This window comes from Fistularia commersonii, chromosome 35 (genome assembly GCF_037954325.1).
Source record: "Fistularia commersonii isolate RoL2024-O1a breed Wild chromosome 35, RoL_Fcom_v1.0, whole genome shotgun sequence".
Classification (NCBI taxonomy): domain Eukaryota; kingdom Metazoa; phylum Chordata; class Actinopteri; order Syngnathiformes; family Fistulariidae; genus Fistularia; species Fistularia commersonii.
The window spans coordinates 5,013,996-5,037,899 of record NC_141318.1 but is presented as its reverse complement, the minus strand read 5'-3'; the positions used below and the strand labels follow the sequence as shown (position 1 = coordinate 5,037,899).

The window sequence follows — 23,904 nt, the reverse complement described above, 5'->3', positions numbered from 1 at the left end:
GTAGGAACAGTTCGTAGAACGTTTACGCCGATTAGACTTGAATAAAAAAGTTAAATTAGAAGCAAAAGAAAGGTCTTCGTAAATCCAGTATCAATCGATTTATGTGTCAGAATCAGATCTAATCGTTTTAAAAGTCCCAGTAAACGCTGATTAGCTACACCCTTTACACTTCAGGCGCATTCCGACGAAGTGGGAACAAGAAGAAGAAATCTCGCGGTTCTCTGATTGGCTGAATTGACTGCCAATCACCGTAGAGCGTGCTCTCATTGGCTGTCACTCCTTTCCGTTAAGCCCTCCCCCTCCTCCCCCAGCTAGCGCTCCACTTCGATCCGGGGATGGCCGCCCGTCCGTATTGATTTTTTTCCCCTCCCTTCAACATTTCCATGGAAACTGACCCGTCTACCGTCTGAGAAACCAGGAGCCGAGCGCAACGAGGGGAATGGAGCTGGAGGATAAAAACCAGGACCCCAAATTCGGTAAGGAAAAACCGGCGATCGCGGCTTTTTTCACCCTAGTATCTGTTTTTGCTTTAGTTGTTACTGTCAAATACGGGCAAAGAAAACGGAAACAATGACCGCAGTGGATGGATGGGTGTGGACTCTCAGGTCCGGAGGCATCCTCATCCTCATCCTCCACGCCCGCCTTGTTTTCACGGGGAGTTCCCGTCCACCCAGCCGCGAATTCTCGCTGCCACTTTGGCTGGAAGTGACATTTTGACTTAACATCTGAATGGAAGACAAATGAATAGTGTCTTATCGTATCTTGCCTCGTACACTGCGATGGAAAACTGGAATTCTACTCATTCCACAATAGATTCAATATCTCAGAATATCCTTTACACTCACATAGTGTTGCCTCCCCAGCATCTTATTTGTGAAATTGATTGTTTTCCCCTTTGTTATGGACCCGTTTGTTGTTTTTGTTTCCTGACATGTGGCTGTACACACACAGACACACACGACACACACTTCACTGATGGTTATATCCTCTTCTCACATGATTTGATGATTCTCGAATGGAAAAACCATATCCATGAAGCCGCCAAACAACATGACTCATCTCCATTTGTTATGTGTGTCACACACAGACACACACACACCGACCAGCCTGCTGCAATCTTGTGTCTGTCTGGACTTGGTGGTTCCTATAGACTGTTGAGTCATGAAGTTTTTCGCAACGGTTGTTGTTCTTGCTTTAATACCCTCTTCTCTGGGGCTGTTGCACGGCAGGATGGGTCTAGTCCGCTTAAAAGCCCCCAGCCACGGTCACCCCACTGGAATAACACCAGTGCTGTCGGGCTGCTTGACGTACTCCCACCTCTTCAACACATTGGATCTCCACACCCACGACATTTCTAAGTGCACATCCTCCTCTTGTCAATCCTTGCGTGAGGAGCATTTCCCATTGCTTTCCTGTTACCATGTCAACTGGTCTTTTTCCGCAGCTCCCCTGCCCCCACAAAGGCCCAAAGGTCAAAAACAGGCCTATAAAGCAAAAGAGAGGAGAAAAAAAAGTTACAAACACGCCTTACAGATTGGAGCTCAGCTGTGCTTCCAAAGAGTGGCTCTTTGGGAGTAAGTGAATAGTTCTCAGTCGCCTACTTGTCACATTTCTCTATGTGTGTGTGTGTGTGTGTGTGTGTGTGTGTGTGTGTGTGTGTGTGTGTGTGTGTCCGGACAAGCTACGGCCTGCACTGCCACAGTCAAGAGGCATGCAGTCAATATTAAACTGGCAAAGAAATGAATTTACACACTTGCTGGCATGTACGCACACACACACACACACACACACACACACACACACGTGTACTAAAAATTTTACCATGCTGCCTGTGGATGTTTGGAAAATGTAAAAAAAAAGAAATTAAAACGCTATTGCTTTTTTGAAGAATTATGTAGAACAGAAAGGTTGCAGTGCGTTGTTCTGCATTATTCTTCCTTATAGACGCTCCCAAATCGTTTTTTTTTTCTGCCTCTCATCAATTCATTTTCCAGTAACCTAATTTGTGGCCGGAAAAGAGGAATTTAATAAAATAGTTACAGATAAAGATTGCTCCAGTTGTGGGACGGTGCAATAAGTCTCTATCTACATGGCTTCTAAAGAAATAGAAGCAAAACTAGTCACAGAGAGCTAATCTACTACATCATGTCCCAATGGAAGTTGAGAACACACACACACACACACATACACACAGGCACAGCTCGCACACAACCGCTTCGCATTCGTACACACACAACCGCTGCAGCCACTATCCCATTAAGGTAGCTGGAGAAGGGTTTATCTGATAACCCCTTTGGGCCCATTAGGTGAATCACATCAGTCGTGACATCACTTCCCTTGATACACACCCTCCCTCAACCGAGACCCGGTGGAGTATCAGCGTCTGCACTTTCACATCTTACACTCGAGCTTTTTCATCCTCAGAAGTGTGTGTGATGGTGATACTGCAAGCTTTACTATCTCAAAAAGAGCAGGTGAGATATTCCTTTATTAGTCTCGCAGTGGGGACTATCTCTCTATCTCCTGATTTGAAATCTAAAAGGAGAGTTTGCCCTTTTACAGTGAACCGTCCCGCTTTGTTCGACACTGAACACACACCTTTGCACATCCAGGCTTCTCCGCGGCACTACTGGAAACTTTTGTTGCACAAAAGATAACACGGCAGCTCACACTGAGAGGAAAAAGACCCATGGGAACTGATGGGTCTGTTATTGTTTGTGGATTCTCTTCAAAAATAGAAAGTTGAGATATAAACAAAGAAAAAAAAAAGGGTGGGTAAGGAAGGCCTTTTAATTCATTATAAATAAACTACAATAAACCCTACTCACAAGCACTTTGCATCTCAGCATCCCTTCACGTCTATGGGAACAGTTCTTGGCTTGATTTTAAAACTGACAACTGAGAATAAAAATATTTAACATTCCTTGTCTGAGAGAAGGCAAACAAAACTAGTTTTTCAAATGAAAATGAATGTCTGTTAGTCACAGCTACAATTTTTAGAATTTCCAGCTGTGATATTGTGCAGCTGATTTTATTGATAACCAAAAAATGTTTTCTTTTGTTAATACATTTTTTTTCCTAGATTGTCAAATTTATTTGCTTTCCATGTTTCCTCAGGTGCTTTTTTTTCTTTCTTTTCTTTTTTTTTTCAAATCAAATACCGGAACATTAAAGAGGCTATTTTATGATTAAAGAGGTATTTTATTTTGAAAGTTTTTGCCTTGATCGTTCAGTGTGTAGAACCATCTTATGACGGATGGGTTTAAGCAAGGGGGGGGGTGTAATAATAACAAGTATAATTAATATTATATTGTTTTTGTTTATATAGTGGTTTAAGCCATGTCACATGGTGAGGGTGGGGTAGGAGATTCAAACTGTCATCAAACGCAGCCAGAGCACGTTGCGTGGTCTTATCTCTTTGTACGCTCATGACCAAGTAATTGTCCTGAAAATGGGAAAGAGCTTTGTTCATTGTTTTTTTTCAGTCTGTATTACATAAACCATTAAAATATTTGTTACAGAAGCTGGGATCTGAGTCAAAGCGGAAACAGGAAGCTGAGAAAGCATTATGACACACTTTAGGGATGCCTTTTATTCTTCGTGGGGAGTATATTTTTATTTCTGACCTAAGTTTTACAACTGAGACACGTGGATTCTGATATCGTGCACTCGCACACAAAACAGTGGCAACAAGAGGAAACTGTGCAACTTATCTTCCGTAAAATGACTTGACAAGCACAGTTCCTCCCCCCCCCCCGCTAGGATTGACAGATCCTGTTCGATGACACATTTCAGCCTTATATGAAGAAGTGCTCAGGCGCCACAAGTCCTCTCTCTCAGTTCTGTCACCGGTGCTGTTTTTGCTCTAATTCCCATGATAAGTGCTGCGCCAGCCAATTGAGGCACCAGGGACGGGAGGGGAGAAGAAAAAAAAAAAGGGAGGGTAGAGGGTAGAGCTTCTAGTCCAATGACAGAAGGAAGTAAGAGCAGTTGCGCATCGGGCTGCGGTGACCTCACACAGGAAGAAGACGCAAAGAAACGACATCGAACCTAGCAGACGCTGAGAAATTCACCAAAATCGATATGACCTGAGGGACAAAAATCAGCGGCATGGCAAATTACAAAAAACAAGGTATAGCTGCTTTCAATGGTGGGGTTAGTACGCCCGGTGGGATTGCGTTCGCGCGGCTTGATCTAATTTGGTAACCTCTCAGGTGCGTCGCTGACTCGGTCTTGAGCAACAGGCTTTTTGGGCGCCGGAGTCCCACATTAGCCTCAGCTGACAGAGAACTGGTTGCTGGTGATTTCTAGAAAATCTGTGACTCTGCTACCACTTTGTGGTGCAGCCAAAGACAGGCATAATGCATGTTTCCTCGCCGCTAACGGGCCCTGACTGAACTTCTGTGGCGAGATGACGGACAGTTGCATTAATGTAATAGGTTGTTTTCATCGGTTTCTTCGGCGAGGGCCTCCGCCCAGATATCTTATCAAAGAGGGTGCGGGGGCTTCGTGCTATATCAAGAATCATTTACCGGTGTTACAGCAGATATTTATAAATGTCTGACATTTTGATTGGACAATTTCGAAAAATGATAATTTTTTTTACTGAGTTTACCGGTGACTTTTAGATGATTCCTTCCTGATATTGAGTCGGTTTGTTTGCACACGATCGTCGATACAGGCAGATTCGGGCTCGATGTCTCTTCCGCTGTGCAGCTGAGGTGTTTCCATGGCCGCTGGAAATGTTCTCAGGGGGGGCTTCTCATCGCTGCGGAGACATTTTGCCGGTTGCTAGGCATAACAGTCTAGCAACAAAATCAATTTGCCCTGGAGAGTGTCAATATAGGGCGTGATTCTCTATTGTACGAAAGTTTATCCTGAATTTCGCTGCCAGTCTTGGCGATAGTGCCGAGATTTTGTATCATCTCAGTGACCGAAATGAGACATATTTATTTAAGAAATATTTAATATTGGGGACCATGTTGTTTGGGGCAGCGTGGTTCATTTAAAACTGAATCACTAACCCAGGGTTCAGTGTCATTTAGTCAAGTTGGATTCACAAATGCTGGACAATATAAAAACAGAATTTGTTTTTCCTGAAGAATTCCTGTGAAATAAGCATGAACTTAGGGCAGTATGACGTTTTATCAATAGTCAATAACTGTGGTGCTAATATAAACATTGCCATTGTGTGTTGATGTTATCAACATTTTTGAGGTTCATACCATCGGTCACACGTCTGATAGTCTCTATCATACTGTAAAAACATTTACTTTTTAAAGTCAAATACTGAATATTTCAAGTTATTTTAGTGAAGATGTTCAGAGCTTAGGGATATAAATATATTTCAGTATATTTTCACAGTTGTACTCCATTGTTTTAGTCTTTTTTTTAGGAACGTTAGTGATGTTGAATTAGAGTCCAATAAAGTCTCAATGTCTCAGTAAAGTAGGTCAAATTGGATAGAACTGATATAACTTGAATCTTATTGCTAACTGAAAAATATTACGTCATTCATCTATTTTTGTGCAGAACATCATTTTCAATGATTTTGACTATCGATTAAACAAAGTTTTTTTTTGTATCCCCAGGGGAGTCCAGGAAGTTTGACCCAAACTTCAGAGGGCCGATTCACAACAGGTGGGCTGTCGGTCAGTGGATAAATGGTCAGAATTCAATACTTTACCTTTTAAAAAAATAACATTAACTCCTCTCCTCTCCTCAGGGGTTGCACAGACGTTCTCTGCTGTATTCTCTTCATCATAGCCTTGCTGGGTTACTTTGCAGTCGGCATCCTTGGTGAGTTAGTCAGCCGTCGATATAATATTGACACATTAATGGCGATACAGTGACCATGTCTTTGTGAAACGCGTTGAGGTTTTCCTGTAGAATCGACGCCAAAAACTGCGCATAATCCAAACAGTAACTCTAAAGTCATTGCATTTAATGTTCAAATTCTTTTTATGGCTTCCAAATAAAATCCTTATGACACAAGTTGTGGCCCAAAACATAAAATAGAGAGTGATTAAAAATAAGGGTTGTGGTTTAATTCCAAAACATATCCTTACGTTATCTTGTATTTTAACCTTAAACCAGCTTATGGGCTTTCTGAGTGTGTTGAACATTTTGGCATTTTGAGCAACTCGCTTTCTCAGCCTTCGACCGGTTATTTATTTCAGTGTTTTTCATGACTCCGATGTTTTAGGGCAGCTGCGAGCAGGCTGTCGCGGTTCCAGACTTGGGACTTACATAAGTATTTTTCCAAAAAGCCTGCAGAGAAAGCGCATGAGAAATTCCTCTCCGGAAGCAGAGCTGGAAAAAAAAAACTGTGGGTGGACGCTGTTGTGCTGAGTTGAGCTCATCGCTCAGAACTTCTGAGTCCTCCAGATCTTCCCCGTCCTCCTCCTTCTGTAGCTTCAGGAGCTGGGGCTTCCCTCCACTCAAACGCACTTCCTGTCCGCCGTTAAGGTTGATGGGTTTCCGCGGTCGCCGGCATGAGCGATGCCAGGCGTACATGTTACCATTTTCCATTCGCAGACTTAAAACTGGCAGTCCTAAGCTAATCTTTAAGAGTCGTAGCTCAGTCTTTTCCCAGTCTTAGGGCAGAGGTGTCAAACTCATTTTCACCGAGGGCCACATCAGCATAATGGTTGCCCTCAAAGGGCCACATGTAATGGTAACAGTATGTAATGTAAAATAAATGTAACTACCCCTTTATGTTGAATAACTCAGAATTTATTCGTCATTCAAATCCAAAATGTTACATATGCGTTCCCATCTTTCTTGAAATGGCCTCCCCATCTGCATCAGTGTTTCTCTTCCTGGAGTTTTAGACATTATTTGTATTTTTCTCAATTCCACTTGTTGAAAATGGTATTGATGTTGATTCACTGCAGTCTAATGGCAGGACCGTTACTTTGAGGGTTACAGTAACTGCAGATTTGACTTATTTATTTTAAGGCCTTTTAAGCCAGTCTTGCGGGCCACATAAAATGACATTGTTGGGCTTCCGACTATTATTACTATTATCACAAGTCTTGGCAATAAGTCACCATATAGACTGAATCAACAACCAATAGTTGAGCTGCGACAAAACTGGAAACAGGAAACCTGGTAGGCAAACAATCGGCAAATCGCTATTTGTTTTCGGTTGAACGTCCCGATCACTATGGATTATCCAGAAAGAGGAGCGGATGGTGGAGCTCTGGGAAGAACAGTCCCGTTTGTACGATATCGACTCGCCAGTTTATCACGACCAAGTGGAGAATGAAAAGCGATAATATTAATCAAAAATACATTTTATTTAAGGTGCCTGATTGATGTCGGAGTTACTTACTCAACATTTTACCTTTATTTTGTATATTTATAGATGTTAATCTGCTCTAGGTTGCTATGGTTGTTTCGTTGCTACCCCTTGTGCCCTCCAATTGCCACTTGGGGACAAACTTGGGGTTTCCCTGATTCTGATTATTGGACTGAAACCGCAAAGGCTCTGCAAACACCTGGTGAAAAGATTGCATGGTGGCAAAAAATTGCTGTGGTTTTTGTATTTTTCTAAGAATCTGTGAGACCCACAGTCTTTGGTCTTAGCGTGATAAGACTACACTAAGACTTAAGACTCTAAAAACTAATCTTGAGATTTTGAGTCTTGTCAAAATCTTAAGTCTTCTGAAGCTGTAAGCCCAGCATTACTTCCACATAAACCCACATCAACTAATCCTATAAAAATCAAATCAAATAAAATCTACATTTAAAAAATACAGTAATATTTGGCTTTCCATTTACATTTGTTTTGATACATTATAATATTCCTCCCCGTGCAGCCTGGTCCCAGGGAGACCCCAGGAAAGTCATCTATCCCACAGACAGCAGGGGGCAGTTCTGCGGACAAGCTGGAACCTCCCTGGAGTGAGTAACATCACAATATGAACGAATTCACTATTTACGTATGTATATGCAGGGTTTCAACAGGCCGTTAAAAAGCATTCATGAGACTTAGCAAATATTAAGGCCTTAAATTGCATTAAAAGGTGTGAAATGCAATGCCCAGAGGTGTTAAAAATTTAAATACACTTGAAGGGGGAAAAAAACATTGTTATTCCCAATTTAATTGATTAGGCTATTCACACATTGAACTATTTTGATCGGACTAGTGTGATGAACAGTGATGATGTACAAGTTGAACCCTTTAATTGGCTATTGTTTACGGCTGAAGTTCTGACGGTGCACAAAGTTGCGACACCAGAATTGGGGCAAAATGGAAACAAACGTAGAAATGTGCCCTAATAATCATACGCAAAGTTAAATCCTTGTGATTCTTTAGTTCATATGTACATATCTGCTGCTGCTGTGCAAAATCAATTCCAGATGGAAATGATTGAGATTATAAATAAACATATCTGCAGTTGGACATGAGCATTAAATTTGTTGAAAGTGGCGTTAAAAAGGGCATTAAAAGACATTGAATTGGATTAGTTGATACCTGCGGAAACCGTAATATGAAGTTTCAGTGATTCAGTGACAAGGATCCGCTAATATATTTTATTTCGTAACAGGAAGAAACCATTTCTGTTCTATTTCAACATCTTGAAATGCGCCAGCCCACTGGTTCTGCTGGAGTTCCAGTGTCCCACCACGCAGGTCAGAGCTACCTGTCGCTATCTTGCTTTTAAATTAATTTCTGAAAAACAAAATATAATATTCGTAATTTCATATTATCTTCTCCAGTTATGCGTGGAAAAGTGTCCCGACCGGCATCTCACGTTGGTGAAGCTCGACGCAAAAGATCGGGAATACTACAAGCAGTTCTGCAAAGATGGAGCAGACCTTGCCAAAATGGTACAGACAAATTAATTCCAGCGTTCTCATTCTAAATGTCGCATTCGCTCTTTTTTCTTTTCCTTTTTAATTGAAATCTATTTCTTTTGGCTCAGAGTGCTCCGGAGATCCTGAGAGACAGCTTGTGTCCTGCCTTGCTGATGCCCAGTAAACCCTGTAAGTGCAAAGCGTCGTTCAAATTTGTGACGCCAACATATAAACCACTAAAAAGAGGTCCTCCGCCCCTTTTGCAGTCACACGCCGTTGCCTGCCTGCTCTGGGAACACTGAAGGGTGGGGTGGTGGTGGTGGGCAACCAGACATCTGTTTCAACCGGACTGGGAGACAATATCAACGCCACCGACGTGCTGGAAGCATCGAAGTGAGTGACTTTTTTTTTTTTTTTTTGAGAGAGGGGGGACACGTGCAAGCTGATGATTTGCTGTTGTAAACCCAGGGGAGAACAGCTGAAAATTGAAGAAGAAAAATGTGCTATTATTACCAGATCAAAGAGGGGACGGTTCCTCTTTGATACTGTAATATTTTAAAAATGACCGGATTCGTGCATAAAAGGGAGAAATGAGCTCTCTGATGCAAACAAGTGTTGCTCGGTTGTTTGAATTCCAGTGATTTTTCCAGTGAAAATTAATTACACAATTCAATCTTAACCCAAAGCATCCAACCTTGAAAATGCATGTGGTTTCGTTTTCTATTGAATTGAAAAAAAATAAAATAATTTTTTTCTTTATCACAGGAAGTCAAACATGGTGGTTGAAGCTCGTCAGGTGGCCATGAGGATTTTCGAGGACTACACCCAGTCTTGGCACTGGATCCTGCTGTAAGTCCAGCTGAGACGACCGAACGGTGTCATTTGAATTTAATGTTTGGAAAATACCACATTCGTGACATTAATAGCTTTCAGCTGTACGGGCAAAAATACGAATGGCAGGTGTGTACAAATGACTGGCGTGCGCTCCCTCCACAGCGGTCTGGTGATCGCCATGATTGTCAGCTTGATATTCATTGTCCTGTTGAGATTTTTGGCGGGCATCATGGTCTGGATCATGATCATTCTGGTTATCCTGGTCATCGGTTATGGTAAGTATGAACTCACCCAAGGGGTATTAGGCAGTTTCTTGCTTTTGATTACATATGAAGGATTTTGATTGTAATTTCTTGCTTTGGTTTTTAGGTATTTTCCACTGTTACAGGGAGTATTCAAGTTTAAAGGGAGAGTCTGGCTCCGATGTCACCATCCGTGACCTGGGAATACAGACGGACTTCGCCGTCTACCTGCAGATCAGACAGACGTGGCTGGCTTTCAGTATGCAGAAATACGGACGCCCTCTGTAATATGACACCGTACAAACCGGTGATGAATCAGCCCTGATGTCTCTGTCTCGCCATTTTCCAGTGATCATCCTGGCCATAGTGGAGGTCATCATCATCCTGCTTCTCATCTTCCTCCGGAAGCGAATCTTGATCGCTATCGCCCTCATCAAAGAAGCCAGCAAGTCAGTGTGATCGAATGACCGTAACGGAAGGGACAATGATCGGTGTGATGCACCGGCAGAGAATAACCGACACTATCTTGTTCTGACTGAGAAAAGACAAGAACAATACGTGTTTCTATATACTTTTCCTTCAATCCGATTTCTTTAAGTTGTTGTTTGTTTGGTTTTTCAGAGCTGTTGGGCATGTGATATCATCATTGTTCTACCCGCTCCTGACCTTTGTTCTCCTGGCCGTGGTGATTGCCTACTGGGCCATCACCGCCGTGTATCCTCCCACCTGTCGAAATGTCAATAGAGGCTGCCTAAAAAAATGTGCACATGCAAAGAGGCAAAATAGGAATGACTATGAAGTCGCTAAACATGTAAAAACATCCACAGAACTGTATAGTCAACAGGTTAAAATAAAGGTGTGGTATAATATTCACCAGTAGAGGGCACTGTAGCGCCTTGCACTAAAAACACAATACACTGCAATATTGTCACTTTCCAAAAAATAATTGCCTCGGTCCTTTATTCAAGTTTTCAGAGAACAACAAAAAATAGCTGTTGATTTGGATGAAAAAAAACATTTCTGTCAAAATATGACTTTAAGATGACGATATGAAGCAAAGAGCCATACTCGGCCCCCCCGTCTGTGCAATATCAGAATCGAACAGGTGTCACGACTAAAAAGAGGTGCTCTGAAATATAACTCTGGCAGTTCAAACTCATCCAAAGGCCAAAAAATATCAGAATACGCTTTAATGGCAAAGTCTGTTTGCAATTACATGGACTAAGACTCAGGTTTGTAGGCACATCTTGCACTAACATGTAAGGACAACAACAAGAATGAGCATGTATAATCTCCGGGCCATGATAAATGCCCCACAGTAAGTTATGATCAGGGTGTTTGACACATCTATCTTAAAAATTCAGCCCCAATTGTTATCGAGTGCTCTAGCAGCACTCCTTGCTGCAGCTCTACCACCGTACGATCCCATCCGTTGTAATATTTACCTTGACTTTCTTCGACCAGCTTCTTGTCCACATCGAACGAGCAGGTGTACAAAGTTTTCAACAACTCGGATTGCGAGTTCTCCCGACAGACCTGCGACCCCCAGGTGGGCCTTAAAAACGTCGCTGCCATGCTAAACCAAGGTTTTGCTCTAACTTGACAAACGGGTCAGAGCGCTACAGCAGTTATGAAAGCTATTTTCTCAATCATACCACGATGCATATCCTCCTCTTTCTGCAGTCCTTCAACACTTCCAACATATCGGCCCAGTGTCCCGATGCAGAGTGCCTTTTTGCTTTCTACGGCGGGGAGACCCTCTATCACAAATACCTCATCCTGTTCCAATTCTACAACATCTTCCTGTTCTTTTGGTGCGCCAACTTTGTGACGGCCCTGGGCCAGGTCACCCTGGCAGGGGCTTTCGCCTCGTATTACTGGGCCTTTAAGAAACCACAGGACATTCCTGCGTTCCCCATCTTCTCCTCACTGGGACGGGCCCTTAGGTAAGAAGCCGGGTTGTTAGATTGGAGGGTATTTTTGTCTTAGAAAGATTGATGAGAGTGATCTCACCGACCTCTGCAATATTTTAACCCCCGGCCTTCGTACCCGCCCTGTCCAGGTATCACACAGGCTCCCTGGCCTTCGGCTCTCTGATTCTGTCTCTCGTCCAAGTCATCCGAGTGATTCTGGAGTACCTGGATCACAAGTTGAAAGGTCAGAGTCCATTTGGATTTGAACCGACGATATTTGCGGTTGTATTTGCTCACTAGAATAGTTTTTGATTTTATACCGGCATGTTTGGATTTCTGCAATTGGACCTGTGATTCTGGAACCCCGGTTTCGGTAAAACATCATGTTTTACTTCTCGAGTGACTCACAACATTTTCTCAAAAAGTGAAACTTTTTTCTCCTAAATCCATCTGACTGTGCACATCATCTCTTCGTGCTTGTAACTTGCTTTTTTCCAGCAATAAATATCTGGATTCCTATAATGAAATTAAATTCCCTGTCAAGCCAAGCTTCCCGATTTAACACATCCTTTCATCAGAGCACATCCGTGTCCTTCTTTTCTCTCAGGGGCTCAAAACAAGTGTGCTCAATTCCTCCTAAAATGCATGAAGTGCTGCTTCTGGTGCCTGGAGAAGTGCATCAAGTTCCTCAACAGGAACGCCTACATCATGGTGAGTCCCTCCTCGCCGCTCAGAATCTCCTGGGGTCACGTCCGGCCGTCAGGGCGGCTGATTATTCGCTTGTCTCCAGATCGCCATTTACGGGAAAAGTTTCTGCTCATCGGCTCGAGATGCCTTTTTCCTCCTCATGAGGAACATTATCAGGTAAGGTGTTTTGTTTTTTATCGTCGTCGTTCTGAGGAAAAGCCCATTTTCAAACCCAGCTGATTCATTCTCTGTCGCCCCAAAAACTCAGAGTGGCTGTTTTGGATAAAGTAACTGACTTCCTGCTGTTTCTTGGAAAACTCCTGATTGTTGGAATTGTTGGTAAGGAGGTTACATTTTCCTTTTCAACCAAATTTTTTTTTTTTTTTTTTTTTGATGTGTTCCTCTATTCATATAATTTCCTCCCACGCAGGAATCTTCTCCTTCTTTTTCTTCTCTGGACGAATCAAGGCCGTGGAGGACGCGGCACCATCGCTTAACTATTACTGGGTTCCAATACTGGTAAGAAATATGAGCACATTCCCGACCTCAGATAAGATAAGAACAACTTTATTTATCCCGAAGGAAATTGTTGTGCCAGAGTTTCAAGCAAAACATAACAATAATAGATAATAGTAGGAAGGAGGGAGAGTAAGAAAGACAATCCATCTTGACTTGTGATTTTTTTCCCCCACTCAGACGGTGGTCGTGGGCTCCTACCTGATCGCCCATGGCTTCTTCAGTGTGTATGCCATGTGCGTGGACACACTCTTCCTCTGCTTCTGTGAGTCACCTCGTCGAAGACGCCGTCCGTTTTTCAGAGCCGAGCTCTCCCGCCTCCTTTTAAATATCAGTACGAAAAGCTGAGCAGCCGTTTTCCTCTTCCTGCTGTGTTTCTGACGCCCCCTTCTCTTTGTCTCATCTCTCCCATTGATTTTCACTTCACTTTTATTTTCGCTCCTTACACTTAATTTCCAACAATTATACGTATTTCATTTTCCACGTGACCTCGATCCGATCAAACAAACGCCACGCATTAAACAGGCGAAGACTTGGAAAGAAACGACGGATCGTCCGACCGGCCCTACTACATGTCCCCCGAGCTGCACGAGATCCTCTCCAAGGCTAAGCGGCAGGAGGAGGTGGCGGATGGTGCGAGGCAGCCGGGACTCGCGAGCAGCATGGATGAGGTGACTCTGGAGGAGGAGTCCCCTCTGCAGCAGCAGCAGGATGGGGAAGTCCAGCTGAAACAGCAAAGTATGCTTAAGCAGGACCAGGAGGAGGCACAGCCTCTGCAGCCCAAGGCGGATGAAGAGCCGGAGGGGGAGGCCGAGGAAGAGAAAGAGAAAGTCGAAGAAGGAGAGGATCCGGAAAAGAAAGAAGAGCCCGAGATGAATGGAACGGCGGGAAAGGAGGAGTCCGAGCAGCAGGAGGAGTCAACACCGCCCGAGGAGAGCAAGACCGCTGAAAAGACGGAGGACTCCAAGGAAGAAGCCCCCCCCTCTGAATCTAAGGAGTAGATGACTGTATATGTAATGAAAGTTAAGGCTCTGCAAAATTGTTTCAAGAAAATAGAAGGGAAGAACGGAGGCCTGCGGCGTGCGCGGCTCCCAATATGATAAATGTAATAACGCGACGTCGAGCTGGAGGAGGTCCAAAGGATGTTTGAAGCAGGTCAGAATCCCAGCGTAAATCTGTAGCTTGAAAACGCTCTCGTGTCGGTTTTAGAGCAGTGTTGGTTTTTTTTGTACGTCGTCAAAGAGTCTGTACAAGTTTGTGAGTTCTGAACCCGTGCCTGATCAACGGTCACTTTTCATTTCGTTGTCTTAAACCTGTTAACGGATGCACTACGAAACCTCTACGAGCCGTGTTTACAGTCAGATCAACACAATCTCAACGGACAGTGGAGTCCTCTCACCGTTTACAACAATACCAGCTTGACGCCAAAATGTTCGAGGAACGTTTGATACACAGCGCGATAAATATCAGAACCTCTTTGTTTTTCTTACCAAACCCGTGTAAATAGCGTGCGTCTGTCGTGTATTTCTCAGCTTTTAGTCTCAAGAGATTCCCGCCGGGATGTATTGTAGCGCAAACTACTTGCCTTGGTACGCAGACCGGCGCAAGTGCCGATTGTGTCTCAGTGAGGCAGCCATAGTGACCTCTTGACCCCACCGCTGACCCCTCCGTTGTCTACCGAACCCCCTGTTTTGTCTCTCTCTCTCTCTCTCTTTCTTTCTCTTTCTCTTTCTCTCTCTATATCTTAAGTGCTGCATGATGCTAACATGGCCTTTGGAATGCAACTAACATCTCTGGATGCCTTTGTACTTTTTCTCTGGTCGGTCACCTTGTGAACACTGTAAGTAGATTTTTTCTTCTACGTGACATTTACTGATGACATTCCTTATGTGCTGGATGTTGATCGTTCATTAAAGTTGGTTGTATTAAATCACACTCGTCGCTTCGTGGATTAACACGAGACTTTCAAGGTGTTACGGCGTTCAGGTGGCAGGTGAGTTTTTCACGTCTCCTGGGCAGTCACCCAGTTCAGGTCCGAGTTATCTTGGATTGCAGCATTTTGCACATACATTGGTATTTGCTTATAAACAGGATTAAAAAAACTTTCTCGAAGAAGTTGTTTCATTTGATAAAAGGCACCAAACTGGGAACAAAAATGATTTACATGCTGATATTTAGTCCATTATATGGTCAGGACATCCAGATGGGACTAATTGATTTAGATAATCACAGGAGCCATGGTACATAATATTAACAGATATACCTTTTTTTTATTTCTGCCCTTAAAGGCTATTCGAATCTGGCACTCCCTTTGTTAGTTTGTCTAATCAGGGCTGTAAGGAACATTAAAAGCTATGATGAAAGGTCACAATTTCAGGATAAACATTTCATTTGGTTGACCCAGCACTCATTTTAATTTTTTAATGCTGATCAGAAGAAGCTTTAGCTCAAGTTTAAGGAACAAATTCTTATATCCATGTCACAGTGGAAGACTTGGAGCGGAACGACGGAACCGCAGAGAGGCCGTACTTCATGTCCCAGAACCTGCTCACTCTGCTAAAGAAGTCCAACGAACAACCCAAATCTGTAGATTAAGCCTCTGTGTGTTTGTGTGTGTGTCAGTATGTGTGTGTGAGAGAGAGAGAGAGAGTGAGGGAAAGAGACTGAAGGTGCCTGCGAGGGCCCACGTGTTTTCTGAACAAAATGTTAAAATATCATTTCCTGTTGCATTTTGTGTTTGTTGTGATTATGTAACAGTAATTTACTGCCAAAAGTGTGTTTTGATAAATCCATTTGTGTCTCTCCTACCGAATGAGATGGATTATGTTCTGAGGGAACATGGAATTTTTAGTTATATATAACATATTGTTCGTGGACGTGACAAAATGTATATATTGTATCATTCATTCTGATTGAAATGTTACACATATCATTAAGAGTTTGATATCTTTCAGCAAGTAAAGATGTGCTTTCGTTCTTTAACCAAGCAGGTTGATCCTGCTCTTAATATTTTACCAAAGCAGATTAGCTAAGTTTAACTTGCATTTAAAGGACAGTATTATCATTCTGCCTTAAGAGATTACAAATGACCAGTTTACTTTTGTTACATTTATAGCCTGTGTTGTGCATATGTCGAATAGGCATATTTTTATGTAAAAATTTTACATTGTGTGACATTCAGTTGTGAACTAATAAAGTGTTGCCATGTCAGAATTGCATGAAAGAAAGACCACTTATTGGAGAATTATTGTTTGAATAAAATACAATTCTGAATGTTGCCTTTTAGAGCGACCATTTTTTTTTATTTGAGTGAATGAAATACAGTGATTCAAAAAAACATTAATTACATTTTGGACAAGGAAGATTAAGATCACTTTAACATATATTCATAAGGTATTATAGGTTCATTTCACTGTAAAATGTTAAATTGGTCACATTGCAAGATAACTGAACCGATCCAAAAAACACACATATTTGAATTCCTTATCGTAGTTTTCTGTGGCCAGAAAAGTTTTTTAAAATTTGAAATATAAACCCACAGCGATGAGGATGTTTGCTGTTCTGTCTTTCAAAGGTTAAATCCCAGCTTCGTTCAGTGTACATGTTGCTAGGCAACGCGCCAAGGCTTTACGGCACCGAGACGCTTCCTCTCTAAGCTACGAAAATGTCGACCAAACTACGCACGCTAAAACCGCCCCTCCACGACCAAATAACCGAAATACAGCGTAAAATTCAGCTACTAGGTGAGTTTGCGACGCGTTATTGATTTTACCTGATGCTAAAGTAACTTAAAACCACTTGAAAATGGTGTATTTTTCCTGCTTATTTCAATCAGAAGATCAATAACGAACTTCAAGCTAAGCTAACTTGAGCAGCTCGGCCTTCATTAAACGCCGCGCAATTAAGCCAATTTTTTCTCATTATTGGTGTAATAGATAATTTTGTCCACTAGAGGGCGACAGAACCGCCTACTATGAAAGCACCCAGGCGGTCATTAAGAAGAACGCCGAGTCTATCCGCCAGCTGAGGCAGGAGAACAAGGGGCTGCTCAGGAAACTGGCTGAGGCGAACGCTGTAAGGGAGAGAACAGCATCCCCGTGTTTAGCTCAAGGTCACGCGTGACTTCCGTGACCGTGACGGGTCTCGTTGCTTCGCAGGGGGACGAGCACGTCATCAAGGTGGCCTTCCAGAGTCGCGGCGCGGAGAAGGACGCCTACCGCAACATGTCCGGGGAGGTGAGTGGAAGGAGCACCAAAACTTGGGTAGAGTACAGTGTCCCTCCAAAAGTCATCGAAAGCGATCACACCCTGAAATATAGATTCTGATATTTACAAGAAAATCACGGGAAGACGGGAAGCTGAGCTGGAGGCAGCAAAGATGAAGATGAAGGTTCTCTGCGGGAGTGACGAGGATGGATAGGATCAGGAATGAGTCTATCGTAAAGACAGCACATGTTGGATGTTTTGGAGAGAAGGTCAGAGGTCAGACTGAGATAGTTTGGTCATGTCCAGAGGAGGGATAGTGAATGGAAAGGATGCTGAGGTTGGAACTGCCAGGCAGGAGGCCTGGGCGAAGACCAAATAGAAGATTTATGGATGTCGTAAAAGAGGTCATAAAATTAGTTGGTGTGAGAGAAGAGGCTAAAAGGAAAAGAAGAAAATGAGCAGAATCTTCTTGTTCTCCATGTGCCTGCATGGGTTCTCTCTCTAGGTCCTCTGTCTTCTTCCCAATATTCCTGAAGGAATTATTCAGTGGATGTCTACATATGTGCTGGCCCTGTGATTGACAGCTGATCGGTTATGGTTTAACCCCCACCTCTCATCAATTGACATCACGGATTTGTTCCAATCCGATAAGAATAATAGATAATGATATTGAATGAATGCATAATTTGTCTAAGTTATATCTAAGTTGTAATGGTCTTGTGGCCACTTGACAGTTTCTTTGGGGGAATAGCAAACAGTATTCCTTTTTTGTCGCCTTTGGAGAATTTGAAAGCCTGTTTTTGTGATTTTTTTTTTGTGCATTTCTTGCTGATCTTTTACTTGATTTGCTGCTCCTTCTTGTGTTACTTCTTTGTGATTTTAAGCTGACCACCTGCAAGTACATTTATCGCCTAGCCAAAGGTTTTTATCAATATATGGGGAATTTATTGTGGAGGAAGGGGATCAGTTAATTAGCAGAACTGTTATTTTGTTGTAAACAACAACAATGATAATATAATGACTTCTTTCAGAAAAAGATAGTTCCTCGCAATAAAACGATATAATACAATTTCAGGTATCACATTTAATTGATATTTGATATATGATTAAATATTGTCCATCCCTGTTTGACAGCAAGGATCAGGTTAGTTCTTCAACAAGAATTCACAGCCTTTTTTATTTCGAACTCGGTTTTCTTAGGAAGCCCTAACCACCCTTGACCAGAAGGTGCTGTCCAAGGAAAAGCAGCTCAATGCGCTGAGACACAAAACCAAGACCCATCAGCAATGTCTGGAGAAGATGAAGATGGAGTATGAGAGAATGAAACCAGGGGATGGCAGTGGAGCGCAGCCCACTGATGTTCACGGCATGGTGGCTACCTGCGTTTTGTTGTGTTTTGTTTTTTCATCTGGTTTCTCTCAAATTTACATTGGGCAGAGTGACACATGTGTTGTATGTGTGTGTCCTCAGAAGGTGCGAAAACTGGAGAACAGCCTCGAGAAGACTCAGTTAAAATGCAAGGAGGCCGAGAACATCATGGACAACTATCTCAAGCTCAAAAGTCACCTGCAGGTTAGCGTGTCTTACGTAGCCTACTGGACCACCACAAGTCTCCAAAAATAATGCTTTGCAAACATTTTTTGTATGATCTGTAAGTTGACACCTTTTTTTGTGCTGTGACACTGTTATATGATTCCGTGTTTGTAGTGTGCAAAGGTGAAGAATCTCCCACAGGTGTATGGAACTTGGTGTTCCAGGCTTCGCTTCGTTTACACTGAAACTGACCTACCTGTTTCTCTGTTCCGGAGACTCGATCTTCGGTCATTTCACAGACGCTCCAAGTTACGGTCTATATCACACCTGTCATCTCTCTCTACACATCCAGGAGGAGAGCCTGACTTTCCAGGGCCAGTTGGACAATCTCGAGGCAGAAATAGTGAAACACAGACAGGAACTTCAAAACCTGCAGATGATGAACAACGAAGCTCAACGTTCTAAAGAATCTGCTAAGGTACCCTGCAGCCTCTTTGTAATAAGTCCTTTGCAAAATGCATGTCACGAGTAACATCCTTCTTGTCAGATATAATAGAACACCACATCACTGTTGAAAGTTTCAAAAGTGTCAGGGGATGTTCGATGGATCCAGTTGAATTATTTTAATGTGCCACTGTGTTCTTTCCGTTTGAGTTATATCACAAAACTTCCCTCACTTGCATTACATTCTGCCTCATAGTTTATTGATTTTATTCCCGCAGGCCGAGTTACAGCAGCAGGAGGAGGTCCTGTACAAAGAACGCAAAGAGAGGGAGCATATTATTTCGAGCTACAGGAAAAAAGTCGAAGACCGCAAGGCCCAGGCTGAAAAAATGGAAAGGAGGGTGAGATAAAGACGACATGAAAGATCTGCTCATGTCTCCTCTGTCTGCAACGAAAGGCCAGCGCTCAAGAAAAAAATCACCTGTATTCTTTCTAGTGCCCAGAAGGGGGCGACTTGCACGAATAACCCAGAGTGAAAATGTCCCCTCTGATTCATCGCCAGTCTCCTTTAGTGCAGTGTGATGCTTAAATCCCTTTCAAATCACTCCATCCCTTCTTTCCCTCACCAAGGTGTCATATGAATGCTGTTACTTTTGCCCACATAAAGACAAAAGACAAAGAGACACCAAAAAAAAAAAGTTTTCTGCAACAAACCTTTTTATTGGATTTCATTTAGTCTAAAGCATGCCAGAGTGACATTTATCGGTGAAGCAGAACAACTCTTGAGGACTAAAAGACCACATTTCAGTGAAAATAAAATGGAGGCTCGTGGAAATGCCTCCCTGCGGTCATGATCCTGGGACTGATATCTCTAGGTCGTCAGCAACCAGCTAGCTATTCCAGACTGAACAACAGGAGTCCACAAACAAATGTGTACATCCTCCTGGCTTGTTATAGTCTAGATGCCTAATGGTTTATACTCTCTGTGCAGGTGAAGAACCGGGAGTTTCACTTTATGATCAGAAACCCTCCTGTAGATCAGGTGTAGCTGAAGTTAAACAAGTTTTGGAGTGACATTAAGGAGCACGATCAGAGAAGAGTTATCTAGTGTATTGTAAAATAGAAAGATCAAACTTGATGCATAAAAAGGAAGAAACAGTTGTAAACTTTGCAGGCTCAAAGAGCAACTCTGCAACCAGATGAGGTGAGCAGCGAGGCTCTGCACAGCACCACTAGGATGGCAGGGGAAGACGAGAAAACCATCTCCACATTCGAGGAGGCGTTCCAGCGGATCAAGGAGGCCACAGGGGTCACAAATATACAGGTGTGTGTGTGTGTGTGTGTGTGTGTGTGTGTGTGTGTGTGAAAGAGAAAGGCCTCTCCTGTGTCTTATCGTCTCGTGTACTTAGCTGCGCCTCAAGTTTTACTGCATGCTTGTATTTTTATTTCCTTTAACTTTGCATACGCAGGAGATTGTGGCGCGTTTCATCTCGCAGAAGGAGACAAACCAAAATCTGCAGAATCTTAAAGGGGAGAACGAGAAGCTGCTGCTGCAGCTGAAGGAGCAGAGGGAGCACCTGAAACAACAGTTTGAGGAAATAAAATATTCCGGAGAAGAGACATTCTCCAGGTAAGACAAACAGAGAGCTAAACTCAACAAAATAGTATAACGCTCTTTTCCGGCAGCCTTGTTATAAGGCTTTCTAACATATTTTATGCACATAAATGTAAGGAATGCAAAATATGTTGCTTCAAATTCTAAACAAATAATCCCTATGAATTCATAAAAGCAGAAGAGTCTGGAGGAGGGGGTCAATGTTTTGGAACAGAAGTAGTCTTGTTTCTCCCGTATTGACCAGTCACAGTTGAGCAACCGTGCACAGGGAACAAAAGAGGCCCTATGCTATGGTTGGTTGGACACAGAACCAGAACAATGCAAGACTGGAGCAGATTAAACACAGTATTTGTTAATGACACAGGAAGCAGAATATGCAGGAGGCAGGACAGAGTCGAGCGTAGGGGACCTTAGAAGGAAAGGGAACACGGCACCTCCACCTTCCTGCCACCACAAACGCGAAAATAGGCGTATTTTGAATCCTGATTTTGAAAAAAATCAACATATCAATTGACTCACTTTTGCTTGTCTGGTAAATTTCAAATTTCAAAATGAGGGATACTGACTTGAAAAGATGTCATTTATGCCATGTCCTCTGTCGCTGCTTGGTTTGAGATGGGTACACACTTGTAGGTACAGCTGAGTCTTCTTTCACGTCAATTTATTTATTTTTTTTTGCAATTTGTGGATCTAAAAAACAATCTCATGACCTTGCCTGGGGTTGGGTTTTCAGAATCAGAAATATTTTATTGGTCCTGGAGGAAAGTGATTGGTCTTTCATACAGGGTCAAACACTATATTTTCACCTCTCTCAGACTCTGCCATTAATCCATCTAACAGGGACCAGCAGATGCTGGAGGAGTGTAAGCAGCGGCTGCAAGAAGAGCAACAGAGGCGTGATGCCGCCAAAAAACGCTTGGAAGGCCTCGTCAAAACCCTCGGCACGGTCCGAGCCGGGGTGGAGCACCTTGCGGACAAGCTTCAGCACATCTCGCTCGTAACAACATTCATTCTTCAAAAAAAAAAAAAAAAAAAAGATGCAAAACTGTGACCTCCCTGACTTTCCGTCTGCTTTACACATCTCATCCTCAACAAGCTCAATTTGACTCAGTAGCCTGTCTGTCATTGGTTTTATTTCTATCTCTCTCTAATGACATCTGGCAGAGTGAAGACATGGTGGCCGAGGTAGCTCCAGACTCAGAGGGCTTCGTGGTTGAGCTGATGACCCAGTGTGAGCTGAAGCTGCAGCTTCTGCAGGAGGAGCTCCAGGGAAAAGATCTGACTGCCGTCATGAAGGAGATGGAGGAGGAGGAGGTAGGCCAGAGCAAATCCACTCGAAGCTGGGATTTGGAGTACGCATTCTTGTCACTTGTGATTTTTGTGTCACTGTAATAGTTTGAGTGACGGGTTCATAAGCTTATTATAGAGAGAACATAATACAGCCTGTATTGCGTGTGAGAACCTGTGTGAATAGGTGTGTCTGAAGAGCTATGTGCCCAATAAAAGTCATGTAACAAATAAGTTCTGGTGTGAGTGGCTTCCCTGGACTCGCAGACAAAAACCTGCTGTGCTTGCAGAGTTTATCTGAGCCGAAAGAGGCCTAAGTGTTTGGCTTTGATTACAAATGGCGTTCTTGAGAATGCAAAATATCAGCGCATACCCGAGGAAACGCACAACAGTCTGTGACCTTGGTCGCCTTAATACTCTGGCCTCATTTCAGGCGGCATAATCTTTGGGTCTGACGTTACTGGGAGCTGATAATTTTCAAAACCGGTTTGTTTCTTTATGAATCTTCTTGGCTTTTTAACAACCTGCAACTCAGCCACAAAGAGACAAGTGAAATAATAGGACGAGAGAGAGCACATAGACATGAGTCCTTTCCCTATGTGCTTGTGTGTGTGTGGGTGTGTCCCCGAGTTCCTTGTAATACTTGTAGACTGAAGCAGGACGCCTATGTGCTTTGCGAAATCTGGAAAATAGTTTAGGCGCAAAAAACCAAGGTAACAGATGGGGGAAAATAAAATGGAAACTTGAAAATTCTCATTTACTTTCTAACCGAGTGCCTGGACAAAGGTCAAATATTAAAATCCAACATATTTCTGTGTTCCTCAGATGCCTCTGTTAGTGTTTTTTTATTTATATTACTTGACTAAATGTAATGTTGAATATTATGTTAAAAACTGGGGCGAAAACTAACCGACAAAAATTTCCTTTCTGTGTTTCCATGAGTAGTTCTTCGCCAGGATTGAGGGGAAACTCCCGTCTTACAACACTCGCGTCACGCTACCTGAGGACCAGAGGCTGGACCTCTTCAACGACGGTGAGCCAGTGGCGAAAACGCACACACACACACACACACACACACACATACACACACACGAACGCATCAGTCATGATTTGCATTTCAGAGGATGAGAGTGAAGAGGACGACGCCGACATCCTGTCACGGGAGGAGCTGAAGCGTCAGTCTCAGCTTATCATCGACTCCAACTCTAAGAAGAAACCCTGGAAGAAAAAGAAGGGGAAGTTCTAATTTCCTGCATCCAAACACACAGACTGCTTTACACACACTCATACACACACAAGCGTATGTTGTGAGTATCAGTGGTGTATGTGGGACACAGGACCTGTGAAGCCTGCAGAGCTTCAACAAACACTACTGTAGCTGTAGCTGTGGGACTCACAGGTGCAACATGCTGATCAAGCCTTTCCCCATGAACTTGCTGTTCAGAGACATCTTGCGCACCAGTAACACACACAAAAAAGAAAAAAGAGCTACCTTTCTTCAGTCTGTTGTCCTCCATTACTTGTGAACTCAATCTGTCTTGGGGGTCTAAAATGCTCAAAACCACTATTTCAAATGTTTTCCTGATTGTAATAATATGATTTTTGTTTTTTTGACCCACTCATTTAATGTAATGTCATGTTCGAATGCATGGTGCTGAACAGATCATGCAAACTGTTCAGAAACTGCTCAGTGAGTGTTGTGAAATGAAATAAAAAATTTGGGGAAAAGATAAAGGATTCTATTTGACAACTTGTATATAACGCACATAATTTCCACAAGACAGGAGTCCTTGAATGATGGATGCACTGATTTTCAGGTATTT

The 23,904-nt window shown here is 42.9% G+C and overlaps 2 protein-coding genes across 5 annotated transcripts; both read left to right on the top strand.

Annotated features, from left to right (window-relative positions):
* Positions 1 to 318: 318 nt before the first annotated feature.
* On the top strand, positions 319 to 16,274 carry slc44a2 (solute carrier family 44 member 2 (CTL2 blood group)). 4 transcript variants are annotated; one of them, XM_086142253.1, is made up of 22 exons: positions 319 to 476; positions 5,592 to 5,640; positions 5,726 to 5,799; positions 7,824 to 7,908; positions 8,556 to 8,640; positions 8,728 to 8,838; positions 8,934 to 8,994; positions 9,072 to 9,198; positions 9,571 to 9,654; positions 9,802 to 9,914; positions 10,009 to 10,140; positions 10,231 to 10,330; positions 10,503 to 10,595; positions 11,346 to 11,430; positions 11,565 to 11,827; positions 11,944 to 12,038; positions 12,402 to 12,505; positions 12,585 to 12,658; positions 12,750 to 12,820; positions 12,912 to 13,000; positions 13,178 to 13,262; positions 15,483 to 16,274. In XM_086142253.1, the coding sequence occupies exons 1-22, from the start codon at positions 440 to 442 to the stop codon at positions 15,590 to 15,592; spliced, it is 2,127 nt and encodes a 708-aa protein (XP_085998379.1). In that variant the 5' UTR covers positions 319 to 439; the 3' UTR covers positions 15,593 to 16,274. The 4 variants fall into 4 exon arrangements, with proteins under 4 accessions (XP_085998379.1, XP_085998377.1, XP_085998380.1 ...); XM_086142251.1 differs by lacking the exon at positions 15,483 to 16,274 and adding an exon at positions 13,523 to 14,927; XM_086142254.1 differs by lacking the exon at positions 319 to 476 and adding an exon at positions 3,999 to 4,132.
* Positions 16,275 to 16,661: 387 nt separating this feature from the next.
* odad3 (outer dynein arm docking complex subunit 3) lies at positions 16,662 to 23,798 on the top strand. The gene is made up of 13 exons (XM_086142203.1): positions 16,662 to 16,740; positions 16,950 to 17,062; positions 17,155 to 17,232; positions 18,403 to 18,573; positions 18,673 to 18,774; positions 19,088 to 19,213; positions 19,458 to 19,580; positions 20,354 to 20,503; positions 20,649 to 20,809; positions 21,635 to 21,791; positions 21,959 to 22,108; positions 23,027 to 23,114; positions 23,203 to 23,798. The coding sequence occupies exons 1-13, from the start codon at positions 16,662 to 16,664 to the stop codon at positions 23,325 to 23,327; spliced, it is 1,623 nt and encodes a 540-aa protein (XP_085998329.1). The 3' UTR covers positions 23,328 to 23,798.
* Positions 23,799 to 23,904: the final 106 nt, after the last annotated feature.